General features: G+C 38.0%; 1 protein-coding gene across 1 annotated transcript in view; it reads left to right on the forward strand.

Moving 5' to 3' along the window:
• The window catches only part of ARID4B (AT-rich interaction domain 4B), a 137102-nt gene that overhangs the window by 43846 nt on the left and 76328 nt on the right, over positions 1-16928 (forward strand). Inside the window, exons 2-3 of the mRNA XM_052640137.1 lie at positions 9610-9720; positions 12253-12318. Coding sequence (XP_052496097.1) covers positions 9610-9720; positions 12253-12318 — 177 coding nt within the window. The remainder of the gene's footprint in view (positions 1-9609; positions 9721-12252; positions 12319-16928) is intronic.

Below are 16928 nucleotides of genomic sequence, written 5' to 3' on the forward strand. Positions count from 1 at the left end.
TCTTAATCTGTACGTTGAGCAGTTCAAGTAGACAGCAGCCATTCTGAAATCAGATAACAAATAAGTGATGGCTTGTATCCAGAGAGCTAGGGAACCAAGACCCAAACCCCAAGTCCACATGGCCAGACATAAATCATTACAGTGCCAGCTTATGGTTTTTCTTTGTACTTCTGAGTTTTGAACTGGCTGTAACCTTCACTTTTGAACTGTGGTGTTGAAGAAGACTCTTGAGAGTCCCTTGAACTGCAAGGAGATCCAACCAGTCCATCCTAAAGGAGATCAGTCCTGGGTGTTCATTGGAAGGACTGATGTTGAAGCTGAAACTCCAGTACTTTGACCACCTGATGCGAAGAGCTGACTCATTTGAAAAGACCCTGATGCTGGGAAAGATTGAAGGCAGGAGGAAAAGGGGATGACAGAGGATGAGATAGCTGGATGGCATCACTGACTCAATGGACATGGGTTTGGGTAAACTCCGGGAGTTGGTGATGGACAGGGAGGCCTGGCGTGCTGCAGTTCATGATGTCGCAAAAAGTCGGACAGGACTGAGCGACTGAACTGAACTGAACCTTCGAGATTATTAAAGTTTAAACATTATAAATAAGCATGGTATGTTCTGAGTGATGTTATGCTAAAGTAGATTCATTTGAATAAGGTTTTGATTTCACTAGCAAGATAACAGATAAGTTTAACTTCTCTGAGGGCAAAATAAATTGTCTACCTTTATGTTACATGGAGAAAGTGGCTTTGCTTTTTGGCACATAGAATAATGTCTTAAATACAGGTGATACTTAATAAATGTCCTTCCCAGTATATTTCTCTCTTACCTTTTTGCAGATGATGAGCATTCTAGTTAGAATGTCTTTTTTGAGTTATTTAAGTTTCCAGGAATATGCAGACAACCCCTCTGTGAATATGTAGGTCTCTCTCTGGTTAATAGACGTGGGTCTAAAATTTACTTATAAATAATTTGTAGTTCCAGCTCACAAGGTAACTTAAATTTTAGGAAGAAAATTAATAAATATGTACCATCCAGAGAAGATTCTTGTGCTTGGAGGAAAGGGTTGGTGGTGGTGGTGTTTTTTTTGTTTTTTTTTTAATATGGAAGAACTTTTACAGTTCAGTTTTTTAAAAAATGAGGAACTCTGATAACACATAATGAGGTGGATGAAACTGCAGCCTATTTTACAGAGTAAAGTAAGCCAGGAAGAAAAGCACCAATACAGTATACTAACGCATATTTATGGAATTTAGAAAGATGGTAACGATAACCCTGTATGCAAGACAGCAAAAGAGACACAGATGTATAGAACAGTCTTTAGGACTCTGTGGGAGAGGGCGAGGGTGGGATGATATGAGAGAATGGCATTGAAACATGTAAATTACCACACGTGAAACGAATCGCCAGTCCAGGTTCGATGCATGAGACAGGGTACCCGGGGCTGGTGCACTGGGATGATCCAGAGGGATGGGATGCGGAGTGGGGTTCAGGATGGGGAACACATGTACACCCATGGCAGATTCATGTCAATGTATGACAAAACCAATACAATATTGTAAAGTAAAATAAATAAAACTGAAAAATAAAACCTAAAGAAAAAAGAACACATATGAGCAGTTAATAGGAAAAATATACAAATATCCAATAAATACATACTGTTTAAAAATAATTTTTTTCATGTATTTTTTTTTTTTAACAACAAAAGGAAGCCTGTTGTTTATTATTATTGCTGGTTATAATTAGTATCCAGAGTAGGGACAATGTATTATATAAAATGTTCAGGTTTCAATAAAAATATTGGACACTTATAATGTTACAAGAAAGTAAGACTCTTATACAAAGTTGCAGGTTACAAAATAAATTTTAAAATCAGTTGTATTTCGATACACTGGCAATGAATACTCTAAAAACAAAATTAATAAAAATATCAAAAAGAATAAAACACTTGTTCAGTTGCTAAAGAAGCACAAGAGTTATTTTAAAAAATCAGAAAATATTTCTGAAAGAAATTAAGAAAGGCCTAAATAAATGGAAAGACCCCACGTTCATGGATTGGAAGACCTAAAACACTGTTAAGATGGCCTGTGCCCTTGTGCTTAGCCACTCAGTCATGTCCGACTCTTTGAGACCTCAGGGAGGGACTGTAGCCCGCCAGGCTCCTCTATCCCATGGGATTTCCCTGGCAAGAATGCTGGAGTGGGTTGCCATTTTCTTCTCCAGGGCATGTATTTCAACTTTATAGTACGCAGAGTTCATATAATCTCTCTCTATATATATTCATATATTGGGTTGGCAGAAAAGGTGTTTTGGATTTTTGCGTAACGTCTTATTGCTGTCTTCAGACTTGGAGAGCAAGCTACAGACATGATGTCCTTTCATCCCTAAATACCGCAGAGCATGCTGCTGCTAAGTCGCTTCAGTCGTGTCGGACTCTGCGCGACCCCACCGACGGCAGCAGACACTCCTCCTCATCGTGCATTCAGCTGTCTAAATCGCAAAGTCAGCATTGGTACAATACTGCCATGCTAGTCTGAGACCGTTTCAGAGTTCACCAACTTTCCTAATAAGTCTTTTTCCTTTTCTGGCTCTTGCTCAGTCTAGGACTACACGTTACATTTGATTATCACGTCTCTTCAGAGTACTTCAATTTGAAAGTCTGTCCCAGTTTTCACTATATTTCATGTCCTTTAGCGTGTTAAGGAATACAGACCTTATATTCTATGCATCTGATTTTTCTCATCGTCAAAGTCATTCTTGACATGTATATCACAGAAAGGATGTGCTTTTGTTCTCCGTGCATGGCGTCATTCCACTACTGATAATTGAATCATATGCCAGGAATATGTCAATATCCCGTTCTTTATCACACCTTCACTCATCAGTTTAGGATCTGTTGACAACTCTATGAAATCAATCACCTTCATGATGGTTGCTAAAAGATAATTCTCTGTTTCCATCATTCTTGCTACATTTATTAACATTTTACTGTAAGAAAGAGCTTTCCTCTTTCTACATTTTTTTATTTATTCATCATTCATTCATTTCCTTGTCAATATAGAATCATAGCTGCAAGTTTTACTGAGTGGGTTTTGATTTTTCACCTGAATATAATTTACTTACACACACACACACCTTAAGTCATTCACTTTTGATATATACATATATCCCCTAACAAGATTATGGGACAGCCAATACTTACTTTGATGCTGAAGGTTTCCCTCATTTGGCCAGTAGGAGCCCCTTCAAGGTGGCTCCTATGTCCCTTTGAAATGTTCCGATTATTCATTGAGCATTTCTTTACCTTCTGCCATAAGATATTTTAGATTCTGCTTGTACTTTCTCTGCCCAAGTTTGAAATTAGCTGTTTCTCCAAGGATCCTTGGTACCTTTTGATGTAGTATGGGTTCATCTGTTCGAATTATCTCCATTATTGTTTTAATGCCTCTTTGAGATCATCGCATATAAAAAGGTGGTTTTCATAGATTTATTATCACACTGTGTGTTTAAATACATTTATTTACTGAGAATTTTAGTATCAAATTTACTATCTTGATTCTCTTGGCTACAGTGGCACTGCCTTAGTAATCAATTTGAATGCTTACTGTTTTTAAAAAATACCTCAATAAAATGTCATCTAGCATGTTTTCCTTTTTGAAAAATAAATCTTGAGTAACTGAATATTTCTTAGGCAGTGCCAACGTTAGTCATTTGGAGCATTGATTAAACTGTTATCTCTCTTAAACTTGCATATATCGTGTACTGTAGCCCAAGGCACATAAGAGATTGTTGTTGATTCATTTGAGTACTTATATATTTCCATGGCATTTTGGCTTCTTGAAGGATTATTATCCACCAATAGCTAATTTAAAATTTGCTTATGCTTTTTAGTGTTTCCATGGAATTTAGTGGTTTTTAGGTGCCAGTTAGGACACTTGGTAGATTGACTAGGAAAATAATTGTTTAAGCAGTGCTGAAATAACTGTGAGGTAGCTGTTGCCTTAACAACTAGAAAACTGTTCTGTTTGCTAAACAAAGGGATGGTAATTTAGTCATTTAATTTCCTTTTTGGCATGGAGGTAGTTTAGAAAAACATTTTATTTTAGCCTCTGAGATGGTCTGTATTTTTTACCAAAAGCAGCAGAACAAAAAAAGAAGGTAAGAGGTTTTTTTGTTTTTTTTTCTGGTGGTATACATTGCACACCTTACAGGGTTGGTGTTGGTCAAAAGTATCTTGGTAAATCTGACATGCTTCTTTGAATAGCTCTGCTTTGGTTCAAAGTACAGTAGCCGCACAAGAGAGGTGTGTAATCTTGGTAATCTTCCTGCTACACTAAAGGACTCCGATAGACTTTTTCTAGCATCCCCACAAACACTTAACCTCTCCTGCTACTAGAATTCAACATGATTGCTTTATTTCTGAATTGAACAGGGGGATACTATTTTAAAGATTCCTTATCCATATACATAGTTATACTGGAATCTGTTTTATTTATGTGGAATCTCTTTTGTATAGAACTTAAACATTTTTTTAAATTCACAATTGTACCTCCAGAATATTGAATAATAACAGCCTTTATTTAGTATTGTATGCTGGGTCCTGTTCTAATAAGCACTTTAAATGTAGCGGTTCAAGCTTCATCCCTGTGAGATAGTCAGTATTTATTGTGTCTAGAGGCAAGGTTATCTGGCTGCTCAGTGGTAGATTTGAGTGTAAGCATCTAATTCAAGAGCCTGTGCTCTTAATTACTATATTATACTGATTCTCATTAATAGAGTCACTCCAAACACACTGGAGAATATAGACAAGTATTACTAAGAATGTTCAAAATAAACCCTCTTTCCAGTGACTTAACATATTATAATATTTTGAGTATTATAATTGATAAGTGTGGGAGCCAGATTATGAGTATAAGGGAGAGTTATCACACAGTTAGGTCTTCTTTTTTTAATATGTGTGAAATGTTCCTTAGTTTATATTTTAAAAAGTAAAGTGCTACATGCCAAATGTAAAAAACAAAAAATAAACTTTTTTTAGAGCAAAACAGAAAACATACTTTGAATAAGTATTTTCATTTCCACACCCCTCCTTTCCAGTCCCTTTCTGATAGGGTAATCACTCTTTAATAGCTGTCTTAAGCTTTAAGGTGCATGTTTTTCTGTGTGTATACTGTATCAAATATATCTTTGATTATTCCTGCATTTCTAGAAGCATAAAAAGTATCACAGTTTAAAGATATGTACATATTACCAGTTACTCTGTACTGTGCTCTCATTAGATTTAATGCTGAAGAAATACTATATTCTGAGGAGTAGTGACACTGGTTGAAAAAGTGAGAAAAGTGGTTTAACTTTATCTTTGCACTAATTTATGATGAGTAGTCATGTAAAATGAGGTTTTGCCTCTCTCATTTTAAAAAGAAAAACAAGGAGGGGGAGCCAAATTCAAATTTACATTGGTTTAATGACTTTTTTGCCCACACATGCAATGTTTCATAATAGTAATTGTGAATATTTAAATACTTTGGGCATCATAACTGATTACTTTTAATACTAATCCTATTTTTCTGATATGGATGGACACTGAAGTTTAGGCAGGTTCTGAAGCCTGTGAAGATGCACCTAGTTAGCATAATGAACAGAGCTGGGTTAGGGCCGTGTCTTCTGCTTTGAGAGCCTATGCTGTTAGTCTCACATTACACTAATTATGGAGTGCTGATGTATGGTGTGCTGAAATTACATACTGGACATGGAACAACAGACTGGTTCCAAACAGGAGAAGGAGTACGGCAAGGCTGTCTATTGTCACCCTGCTTATTTACCTTATATGCAGAGTACATCACGAGAAACGCTGGGCTGGAAGAGACACAAGCTGGAATCAAGATTGCCGGGAGAAATTGGCTCAGAGGTTAAAGCATCTGCCTGGAATGCAGGAGACCCGGGTTCGATCCCTGGGTCGGGAAGATCCCCTGGAGAAGGAAATGGCAACCCACTCCAGTACTCTTGCCTGGAGAATCCCATGGAGGGAGGAGCCCGGTAGGCTACAGTCCATGGGGTCACAGAGAGTCGGACACGACTGAGTGACTTCATTCAGATATGCAGATGACACCACTCTTATGGCAGAAAGTGAAGAGGAGCTAAAGAGCCTCTTGATGAAAGTCAAAGAGGAGAGTGAAAAGGTTGCCTTAAAGCTCAACATTCAGAAAACGAAGATCATGGCATCTGGTCCCATCACTTCATGGAAAGTCCCTTGGACAGCAAGGAGATCCAACCAGTCCATTCTAAAGGAGATCAGTCCTGGGTGTTCATTGGAAGGACTGATGCTAAAGCTGAAACTCCAGTACTTTGGCCACCTCATGTGACGAGCTGACTCATTGGAAAAGACCCTGATGCTGGGAGAGATTGGAGGCAGGAGGAGAAGGGGACAACAGAGGATGAGATGGCTGGATGGTATCACCGACTCGACCCGACATGAGTCTGAGTGAACTCCCGGAGTTGGTGATGGACAGGGAGGCCTGGCGTGCTGCGATTCATGGGGCCGCAAAGAGTCGGACACGACTGAGCGACTGAACTGGACTGAAAATTACATACGGGCTTCCCTGGTAGCTCAGTGATAAAGAATCTGCCTGCCAACCAGAGAAGATGGGAGTTTAGTTCCTGGGTTGGAAAGATCCCCTGCAGAAGGAAGTGGCAACCCACTCCATATACTTGCATGGGAAATCCCATGGAGAGAGAAAAGCCTGGTGGGCTGCAGTCTGTGGGTTCACAAAGAGTCAGGCACAACTTAGTGACTAAACAACAACAAAATTATATCCACAAATCTGACCATGTATGTTGTGAGTTTCATTTGTTTTTCTGTAGAAATTCATGTTCTGGTTAGCATAGTTTTACTTCCAGACAATTAATGTGTCTCAGTATCCCATTCTGACCATCTGTGTAGCTCCAACCTGTATTAAAATGCAGGCTTGTTAAACAAATGTATACAGAATTCAGATTATTCTTCGAATAATTAAGAGAAATTAGAGACAAAAAAGTAACTTACTATGATGATACCAAAAAAAAAAGAGAGACAAATTAAAATCAGGGCATAGATCTTTGCTTTTCTTATGCTCTTTTGAGAAATTAACACTGTTCTAACAATGTATTTAGCAAGTTTTTTTTATTATTTATTTATTTATTTTTGTAATAATTTTTTTTCCTTTATTTTAATTTACAATACTGTATTGGTTTTGCCATACATTGACATGAATCAACCACGGGTGTACATGCGTTCCCAAACATGAACCCCCCACCCACCTCCCAGCAAGTTTTTTTAAACTTCAACTTTGCTTTGCAAGTATTTTTCTGATAGACATTTTCTTTATGTAGTTTGCTAATTCCTTTTCTTGTGTTCTAGTGTGAAGGAAGGAAAATATTACTCCTTGAAAGTAATAATTTGCCCTCATGAAATCTGAGCTAATTATTACTCTTTTCTGTTTACATGGATTTCCATGTTGGTTACAATGTGGCTTTGATTTGGAGGAAAAATCACCTTTCTCAAATTCAAGCTGAATAAATCTGCTCAGTAAGCATAGTTATTGTTTGCTAATGTTGGATTGTGACCAGTGTTTGATATGAATATTAGTGAAGGGAATACTTAAATGAGTTTATGTGTACTAGTAGTCTAAATAATATTACTGTTCTATTTCACCCCCCGCCCCACCTTTTTGGTTTAGAATTCTCTGTAATAAAAGTACCTAAAAAGCGTATCATTTCTTAAATATTTGTTCCTGATTGGGCATGAACATGTACTTTTAGATGACCTCTGATTCTTTCTGTATTTCACAATTTCTGGTTCCTCATTAATTTTTATTGAACCAAACTATTTATCTATGAAAATAAAATTTTGCTGGCTAATGAGGCAGGAAGTATTAATGGGAGAGGTTGTGAGTTGTGGAGGTTAATGGGCCTTATGGTCATGAAGCAGCCCCTTTATCTGGGCTTCTTTAGCAATAACACAAAATTTATCAATTGAATTGATGTCTTTTTGACAATTTCTGAGTGAAGTGCTGCAAATTCCTTTTCATATTCTTGCTAAAATAAAGCCACTAGCCTGTCTGGAATTAAATCAAAATTTTGACCAAGAAAGGTGATATTTTAAGAGGGCTCAGCCATAAGGTAGAAATGCATTTATTAAACTTAGGTGCAAAGACTAGTACAGAGTTATCAAATTGTAGTTCATGGTATCAGCATATTTAAAAAATAACAATGCAGAAATGATTATCTTTCTTTGAGGGTATACTTCTGCTATAGCATAAATTGAAATATAAGCATTTTCTTAAGTAGATTTAAGAAATCATATACTTGATATGTTTTAAGTATTTATTTTAAAAATATGTGAGGCAAATGGCCATTAAGGAGGATGACCTGATATGTTTAGTTGTAACTCCTTTTTTTGGTTTTTGGTACCTCCCCACCTTTCAAAAAGTTATTAAAATTATTTGCTATCTTTATGATAATTTTTGTTGTACCATTAGAATATTTTTTTAGAGATAGATCTCTTCTGTGTGTATTAGCCAGAACTATCAGGGGTAAATTTATTTTAAGATCCAAATGAAATTGATGTTCTCATTAGTTATTGCTATATAATAGTATTTTTCCACCTTGTATTCTATGGAATTTCTGCAGGATGTTAACAGATGTTAATCTTAAAAAGGATTCTTTGGACAAATAGACTGGGAAATAATGAGACAGAATGGGAATTCATTCAATAAACTGATATTCCCAGACTCCCAACTCTTTTTTTTTTTTTTTTTTTTTCTGATGGTACATCTTGGTATATTAGTTTTTCTTGTAAATCTTTTTAGGAGAAGTTACTTGTATGATCTTTCTTTGCCTGTGGAATTGATTAATGTAAGTAGAACCCCTTAGAACTATAGCTCCTGTGCAGAAAAAGAACCTGATTATAAAAAATCAGCTAGATTAGGACTATTAAAATTAAATCACAGTGAAAAAGCTTAGAATAATATTTATTGTAGACGGGAAGTAAACAGTGAATTCATACCAAAGCAGTTGAGACATTTTGGCTGATTTTTACTTGAGATTTTTCAAATTGGATTTCTTTGTTCAGTTTTTAACAATAGTTTGAATCTATGTGGTTTTCCCTACCCTCTTTTATACTCTTCTACCTTAGAGTCATCTTGATAGGGAGCTGTTCTGAATTTGGGTGGCTGCCAAGATAATAGCCTAAATATGAAAAGAAATTTTCTTTGAGCTTTAAGGATGTTCCTTTTCTTTCAGTGGTTATTTAGTAAAGAAAATTTGAGTAAAAGAGTGGATAGAATGATACGTACTTGTGATTGAGCTAATTCATATCATGGACCATGTGTGTTTTATGTAGAGAAAAAAGATGCCTTTGTGTCTTCTTTGATGTACATTTTGGTACATGTAAATAGACCTTATGTATTTTACTTATTTTTAAGTTAGAGTATTTTATAGATTGTTCTTGTTAACAATACATTCATGTATTATAACTTTTATAGCTGTAACAGGATTAGATCAGCCATTCTAAAGTCTGATTGGGGGAAAGAACTCGAAAGTTTAAATCTAATAATAAGTTTTTGCATTTTTAGGCGCTTGATGAACCTCCCTATTTGACAGTGGGCACTGATGTGAGTGCTAAATACAGAGGAGCCTTTTGTGAAGCCAAGATCAAGACAGCAAAAAGACTTGTCAAAGTCAAGGTACAGTATATGTAGATTTTATCAAGTATATATTTAGTATTTGACATCTGAACTTTTATTTGGTGAATGTATTAAGAATTCTTTCTTCTGCAAGTTGAGTTCAGTTTCTAAGAGTAAAGATTGTAAAAATAACTGAAAACAAAGCATTATTTGTGATTCTTAAGTGTTCTAATTGGAATGAAATTAGATGATCATAATTGGTATTTTGAATGCCATTTCACTACAGACATGGTAATATTTGTATTGTTAGCCTTTTAGAACTGGAAAGGACCTTAGAAGTCATGTAGTTTAATTTGTTAATTTTATCCTGAGGAAAATGAGGCTCAATAAAAGGTCAGTGATTTGTCCAGGGCCATTCTGGAAAATTAGTGACAGAATGGGAATTAGAATAGTACATCAATTTTAAGACCCTTCCCCATTTTAACCATGAAACTGACATGTGGTTTATAACTGATGATGGTGGGTCTCGTCGCTGATTCCCTATCTTCTGCTTTTCTTGAAAAAATCTTGCTAATTATTTATTGACTTGCAAACTGTGCAGGTGGGAAGGAGGATGGGGATATGAGAATAGCCTTGTCTCTTTTCCAGAGATTTAGAATCCAGGTTAGCAGATACCCCATAAAATATTGTTTTGAACGTCACCAGTGAAACAACCATAGAGGTGTTGAACGTGAGCTCTCAGAGCTGCTTCCATGCTTGTCTGCCTTGGTTCTTTCCTTATGCATGGATATGCTGAAAAAAGCTTCGGGGGTGATGCTGATTGACACTGCTAGTTAAGAACCATTGTGACAGGGCCTTTAAATTAACTGAAAGCCTGTAGGATGCTGATCTGGTCTCGCTCCCTGCCTTCAGGTTTCACATGCTTGGTGTACCTAAGCTTCTGTAGTGCCTTTTCCTGTTCTGACTTCACACGCTGGTGTTCTCTGAGCACTCATTTTTGCCATTACTATCTTGTAGATGAAGAGAAAGTTTTTTAAATGAGTTTTCTCACTCTTTCAGGCAGAGCTACTGAGAGCACATGTAATACCTTAGTGTGAATTAGACAGAAGTCTCTCCCTTTGGAGAGAAGTGGAACTTCTCAGCAGAACTTGGCCTCCAGATAAGCACCTTCTAACTTGTGCTGGTTAGAAAAGGTGTTCCTTTGGGCAAGAGCCATGTGTTACTCCAGGAACCATGCTTCACTGGAATTTAGCCATGATTTGTGATCTCACCTGGGTGTCTCTGGGTACTGTATGAATCTGCAGAATGACACACAGCAGTTCCGCCGTTTCTTGCTGCCAGCGAAAGGAAGGAGGCAGCCTGTACTACTTGTGCTGATAGCACAGAGCACCAGCCAGTACCTTGTGTCTTATAAGTAGTGGCTGTCTAAAATTTGTTCTTAGTTCTTTAGACTGCTCTGAAAATGTGTTTATAATTCAAAGCTAATGATTTTCTCAACAGGTATGGTAGTATATTTCTGTATCAGTTTGTTTATGATTCAGAGTTAATACATTTTCAACAATTTGTTGATATACTTCTTTCCTATCAGTTTTTATTTATTGAGCATTTATTACATGCTGAGCATTGTATCAGGTATTGAAACTCTAGTATTAAGACCTTTTCTCAATTCTTAAGTGCTTTACTGTCTAAGTGAATGGCACAGATATGTAAGCACATAATTTAAATAAAGAGTAGTAGTGCCATGTGTGAGACAGAAATGTATGGGATGCTGTGAGTACAGGACAGCTCCTTTCATAGCTGGTTTGTGAGCCTGTTTCATAACTGATTACCGCATATCAGATAAGACCACGTTAATGGTTCAATCCTTGGAAGCTGTTGTTTTATATAGGGGAAACCACCTTTTCTATACTGAGTATTGGAAAGTATTTTGTTTTTACCAACTAATTATGTATTTAAACTTGATCCCTTTATTTTAACTTAACTTTATTTTACCATCTAGTGTCCCATTCTCTGATGTCTGTACTGACAGAGTATAGCAAGTTCTGGATCCGGATGGCCTGAGTTTGAATCTCAGCTCTACCATGTACTTGGACCAGTTGCTTACACTTTGTGTTCTTCTGTTTTCTTACCAATAAAATGGGAATAACCACACCTGTCTAACAAAGTTTTTGTGAAGATTATAGGTTCAATGCTTGAGCTTGATGCTTGACACTCAGCAAATGTTTGTTGCTAAGGCTTATTATTTACCGATTTATTTAAAATGGCAGAATTTATTTATTTAAAATGGTAGAATACCTAATAAACTAAGATCACCACCTCCTTTTTCCTCATTTTTTAGGAAAACAAATTATATGATTAAACTCATAACTAATAGTACTGAATAAACTATAGTAAGTGAATCATCAAGTAAATTAGTCTGGGTGTTGTCTGTTAAATAGTAAGTTTTTCAGTTTCTACTTAGGGATTGAGATTTTGTATAAACTAAGCAGCCATTTGTTTAGATTACTTATTTTAAAAAAGAATTCATGCATTAATGAGCTTGTGCTGCTTTTTTTTTCTTTTTTGGTGGCTAATTAAATTTATAATCTCTAGGTAACATTTAGACATGATTCTTCAACAGTGGAAGTTCAAGATGACCATATAAAGGGCCCACTGAAGGTAATTCATTTATTTATTCATAATTACTGTTTCCCACTGAAGCACTAGAAATAATAATCTTTATCTTTTAAAAAATTCATTGGTTACTTTGCAATTCAGTTGATAAATCTGTTCAGTTCAGTTCCGTCGCTCAATCGTGTCCAACTCTCTGCGACCCCATGAATCACAGCATGCCAGGCCTCCGTGTCCATCACCATCACCCAGAGATTACTCAAACTCATGTCCATCGAGTAGGTGATGCCATCCAGCCATCTCATCCTCTGTCGTCCCCTTCTCCTCCTGCCCCCATTCCCTCCCAGCATCAGTCTTTTCCAATGAGTCAACTCTTCACATGAGGTGGCCAAAGTACTGGAGTTTCAGCTTCAGCATCAGTCCTTCCAATGAACACCCAGGACTGATCTCCTTCAGGATGAACTGGTTGGATCTCCTTGCAGTCCAAGGGACTCTCAAGAGTCTTCTCCAACAACACAGTTCAAAAGCATCAATTCTTTGGTGCTCAGCTTTCTTCACAGTCCAACTCTCACATCCATACGTGACCACAGGAAAAACCATAGCCTTGACTAGACGGACCTTTGTTGGCAAAGTAACGTCTCTGCTTTTGAATATGCTGTCTAGGTTGGTCATAACTTTCCTTCCAAGGAGTAAGCGTCTTTTAATTTCATGGCTGCAATCACCATCTGCAGTGATTTTGGAGCCCCCCAAAATAAAGTCTGACACTGTTTCCACTGTTTGCCCATCTATTTCCCATGATGAGATGGGACCGGATGCCACGATCTTCGTTTTCTGAATGTTGAGCTTTAGGCCAGCTTTTTCACTCTCCTCTTTCACTTTCATCAAGAGGCTTTTTAGTTCCTCTTCACTTTCTGCCATAAGGGTGGTGTCATCTGCATATCTGAGGTTATTGATATTTCTCCCTGCAATCTTGATGCCAGCTTGTGCTTCTTCCAGCCCACCGTTTCTCATGATGTACTTTGCATAGAAGTTAATTAAGCAGGGTGACAGTAGACAGCCTTGACGTACTCCTTTTCCTATTTGGAACCAGGCTGTTGTGCCATGTCCAGTTCTAACTGTTGCTTCCTGACCTGCATATAGGTTTCTCAAGAGGCAGATCAGGTGGTCTGGTATTCCCTTCTCTCTCAGAATTTTCCACAGTCTATTGTGACCCACATAGTCAAAGGCTTTGGCATAGTCGATAAAGCAGAAATAGATGTTTTTCTGGAACTCTCTTGCTTTCTCAATGATCCAGTGGATGTTGGCGATTTGATCTCTGGTTCCTCTGCCTTTTCTAAAACCAGCTTGAACATCTGGAAGTTCACAGTTGACGTACTGCTGAAGCCTGGCTTGGAGAATTTTGAGCATTACTTTACTAGCGTGTGAGATGAGTGCAACTGTGCGGTAGTTTGAGCATTCTTTGGCATTGCCTTTCTTTGGGATTGGAATGAAAACTGACCTGTTCCAGTCCTGTGGCCACTGCTGAGTTTTCCAAATTTGCTGGCATATTGAGTGCAGCACTTTCACAGCATCATCTTTCAGGATTTGAAATAGCTCCACTGGAATTCCATCACCTCCACTAGCTTTGTTCATAGTGTTGCTTTCTAAATGCGTAATTCTCTCTAAATAGGAAAAAAATAGACTTAATGTGCTATAAAACCTATGTGACAGTAAAACTTGTGTTCAGAAGTTAAATGAACATCAGGGAAAGATTGATTGCTTTTTATTCACTCATCTGTTTTAGTCTCGCCATGTTTCACTTACTAAAAGGGTGGAATTTCCAGAAATATTAAGTGGTAAACTAGGGATCGAGTGATACTGAGTTCCATGATGATGTGAGATGTGAGAAAAGAAAACATAACAAAACAAATCTTCAGAGCTTTCAATTCTTTCAAGAAAAGTGATAAACATGTTCATACATGCACATAGAGAGCTTAAGTTCTTTGCATTAGTTGTTCTTCATTGGCCAGTTATGAATTAAGTGCTACTTTACTTTCCGCTAGGGCTTCCCTGGTGCTCAGAGGTTAAAGTGTCTGCCTGCAATGCAGGAGACATGGGTTCGATCCCTGGGTTGGGAATATCCCCTGGAGAAGGAAATGGCAACCCGCTCTAGTATTTTTGCCTGGAGAATCCCTTGGACAGAGGAGCCTGGCGGGCTACAGTCCACGGGGTTACAAAGAGTTGGACACGACTGAGCGACTTCACTTCACTTCACTTTTACTTTCCAGTGGTAGCTCAGAGGGTAAAGCATCTGCCTGTAATGCGGGAGACCTGGGTTCCATCCCTGGGTTGGGAAGATCCTCTGGAGAAGGAAAAGGCGACCCACTCCGGTACTCTTGCCTGGAAAATCCCATGGACGGAGAAGCCTGGTAGGCTACAGTCCATAGGGTTGCAGAGAGTCAGACACAACTGAGCAACTTCACTTCACTTACTTTCCACTAGTGAGCAGGCTTAAAGGAAATACGTAGGTAGCCACTATGTGCTGTTTGGCCCTTTTGAATGTCTGAAACGGACATTGGCCTAGCTGGGCAAATTTTAAGAAATGCTAACATAATTGAAGAAACATTTGTAGATGCAAGAAAATTCCTTTCCTAAGGAAACAGTACTTTTCAGAGAATTTGATAGATGTCTTTATCTGCCAATTTTTGTTGGTGGTTGATTTGAAAACTTTTAATTGAATCCCCAGGGCATTATTGCATGTATAGTAGACACTGTGGAAGACTAAGAGCTTCCCAAATAGCACTAGTGGTAAAGAACCCGCCTGCCAACGCAAGAGATGTGGATTTGATCCATGCTTTGGGAAGATAGATCCCTTGGAGTAGGAAATGGCAACCCACTCCAGTATTCTTGCCTGGAAAATTCCATGGACAGTGGAACCCGGTGAATTGCAGTCCATGGGGTCACAGAGTCAGACATGACCGAGCACATGTGCACGAGGGAGACTAAGCCTTGTGAGGTTTAGTATTGCCTTGGGAAACTTATTTTCCCCTTGTGCTGTTTCATAGGTGTCCTCTTTAATGTTGCATGCACATGTGTATCACTTGTAGGGATGAGGACAAAAACATGTGCCTGTATAATTTGATGTTGGGCTTCCCTGGTGGCTTAGATGGTAAGGAATCTCTGTGCAGAGAAGATGTGGTTCGATCCCTGGGTTAGGAAGATCCCCTGGGTAAGGAAATGGCAACCCACTCCAGTAGTCTTGACTGGAGAATTCCATGGACAGAGGAGCCTGGTGGGGCTGCAGTCCATGGGGTCACAAAGATTCAGACATAACTGAGTGGCTAACACACACACACACACACAATTTGCTGTTAACTGCCATTTATTTAGCGTTTAGTATGTGTTAGTACTGCGCTAATTCCTCTGCACACAGTGTTTTATATAATCCTCATAACAGCTCTTTAGAGGTAAGGAAGTTCGGGGGGGGGGGGGGTGGAAGGTAAAGTAATCTGGCCCTAAGTCTTACAGCCAGTAATGGGATGGCAAAAATAAAAATTCTCATGGACTCATAGCCTGTAGTTTTGAAGCATTGTGCCCCTTGGATGATCAGAACACACGGATCTCTATGCCTTATTTTTATTTTTGCCTTATGAGCACGCCAGCTAGCTCTTCACTGCCTGACTACCTTATTTACTTGGCACATGCTAGCTGCTACCAGTTAATAAAAAATACTCAGTGTTGCAGGGATAGGAAAGACAATTTGAATCTTCAAGACATCTCTCCTTTTGGTTAAGCCTGTTTGATTGTGGCATAGTTGGTTTATTTTGCTTGTTTGATTTGTCTTATTAAAATTTTCTTTGTTTTTGATTAGGCTTGGGATCATTTTGATTTTGACATAGACAAGTGTATTAAATTACAGTCTCAAAATTGTTGAAATATTTCTCTTGCTTATGGATTTTTTTTTGTATGTAGATTTTCAGTTGTTTTCTAATATACTTGGTACCTTTCTATCAGCTGATAGAGAGTATTAACATTTGGATAAATGTTTCTCCTAGAGAAAATAAACTTCCTATTTATTTGTGGTTATTTGATTTCAGTATATTTTCAGTGAGTTGACATGAAAATAATACTGGAACATTTGAGTATTATATTTTTAAAAATGCACCATGTATTTATTGACGGTAGTCTCTGGTAGTCCAGTGGTTGGGACTGTGCACTTGTACTCCAGGGGGCCTGTGCTTCATCTCTGGTTTGGGAACTAGAAGAGAGAGAGAGAGAAGAATTTGCTTCCCTTTTTTGGGCATCGTGTGGGGCTGACACTCTCTTCTCTAAACAAGTTTAGTTTTGTTATCACTGTAAAGCTCATATACATTTTCTTTTAACTGAGATGAAACTAATATTATTACTAGTTTCAGTATACGGCATAATGGTTCAGTATTTGTAGATCACCAAGTTAACATTTGTCACCATACATGGTTGCAAAGGGGCTTCCCAGATGGTGCTAGTGGTAAAGAATCCATCTGCCAGTGCAGGAGATGGAAGAGTCTCGGGTTTGATCCCTGGGTGAAGATCCCCTGGAGGAGGGCATAGCAACCCAGTTCAGTATTCTTGCCTGGAGAATTCCATAGACAGAGGAGTCTGGAGGGCTACAGTCCATAGGGTCGCAAAGAGTTGGGCAC

The sequence above is a fragment of the Budorcas taxicolor genome, chromosome 5 (assembly GCF_023091745.1).
Source record: "Budorcas taxicolor isolate Tak-1 chromosome 5, Takin1.1, whole genome shotgun sequence".
NCBI lineage: Eukaryota > Metazoa > Chordata > Mammalia > Artiodactyla > Bovidae > Budorcas > Budorcas taxicolor.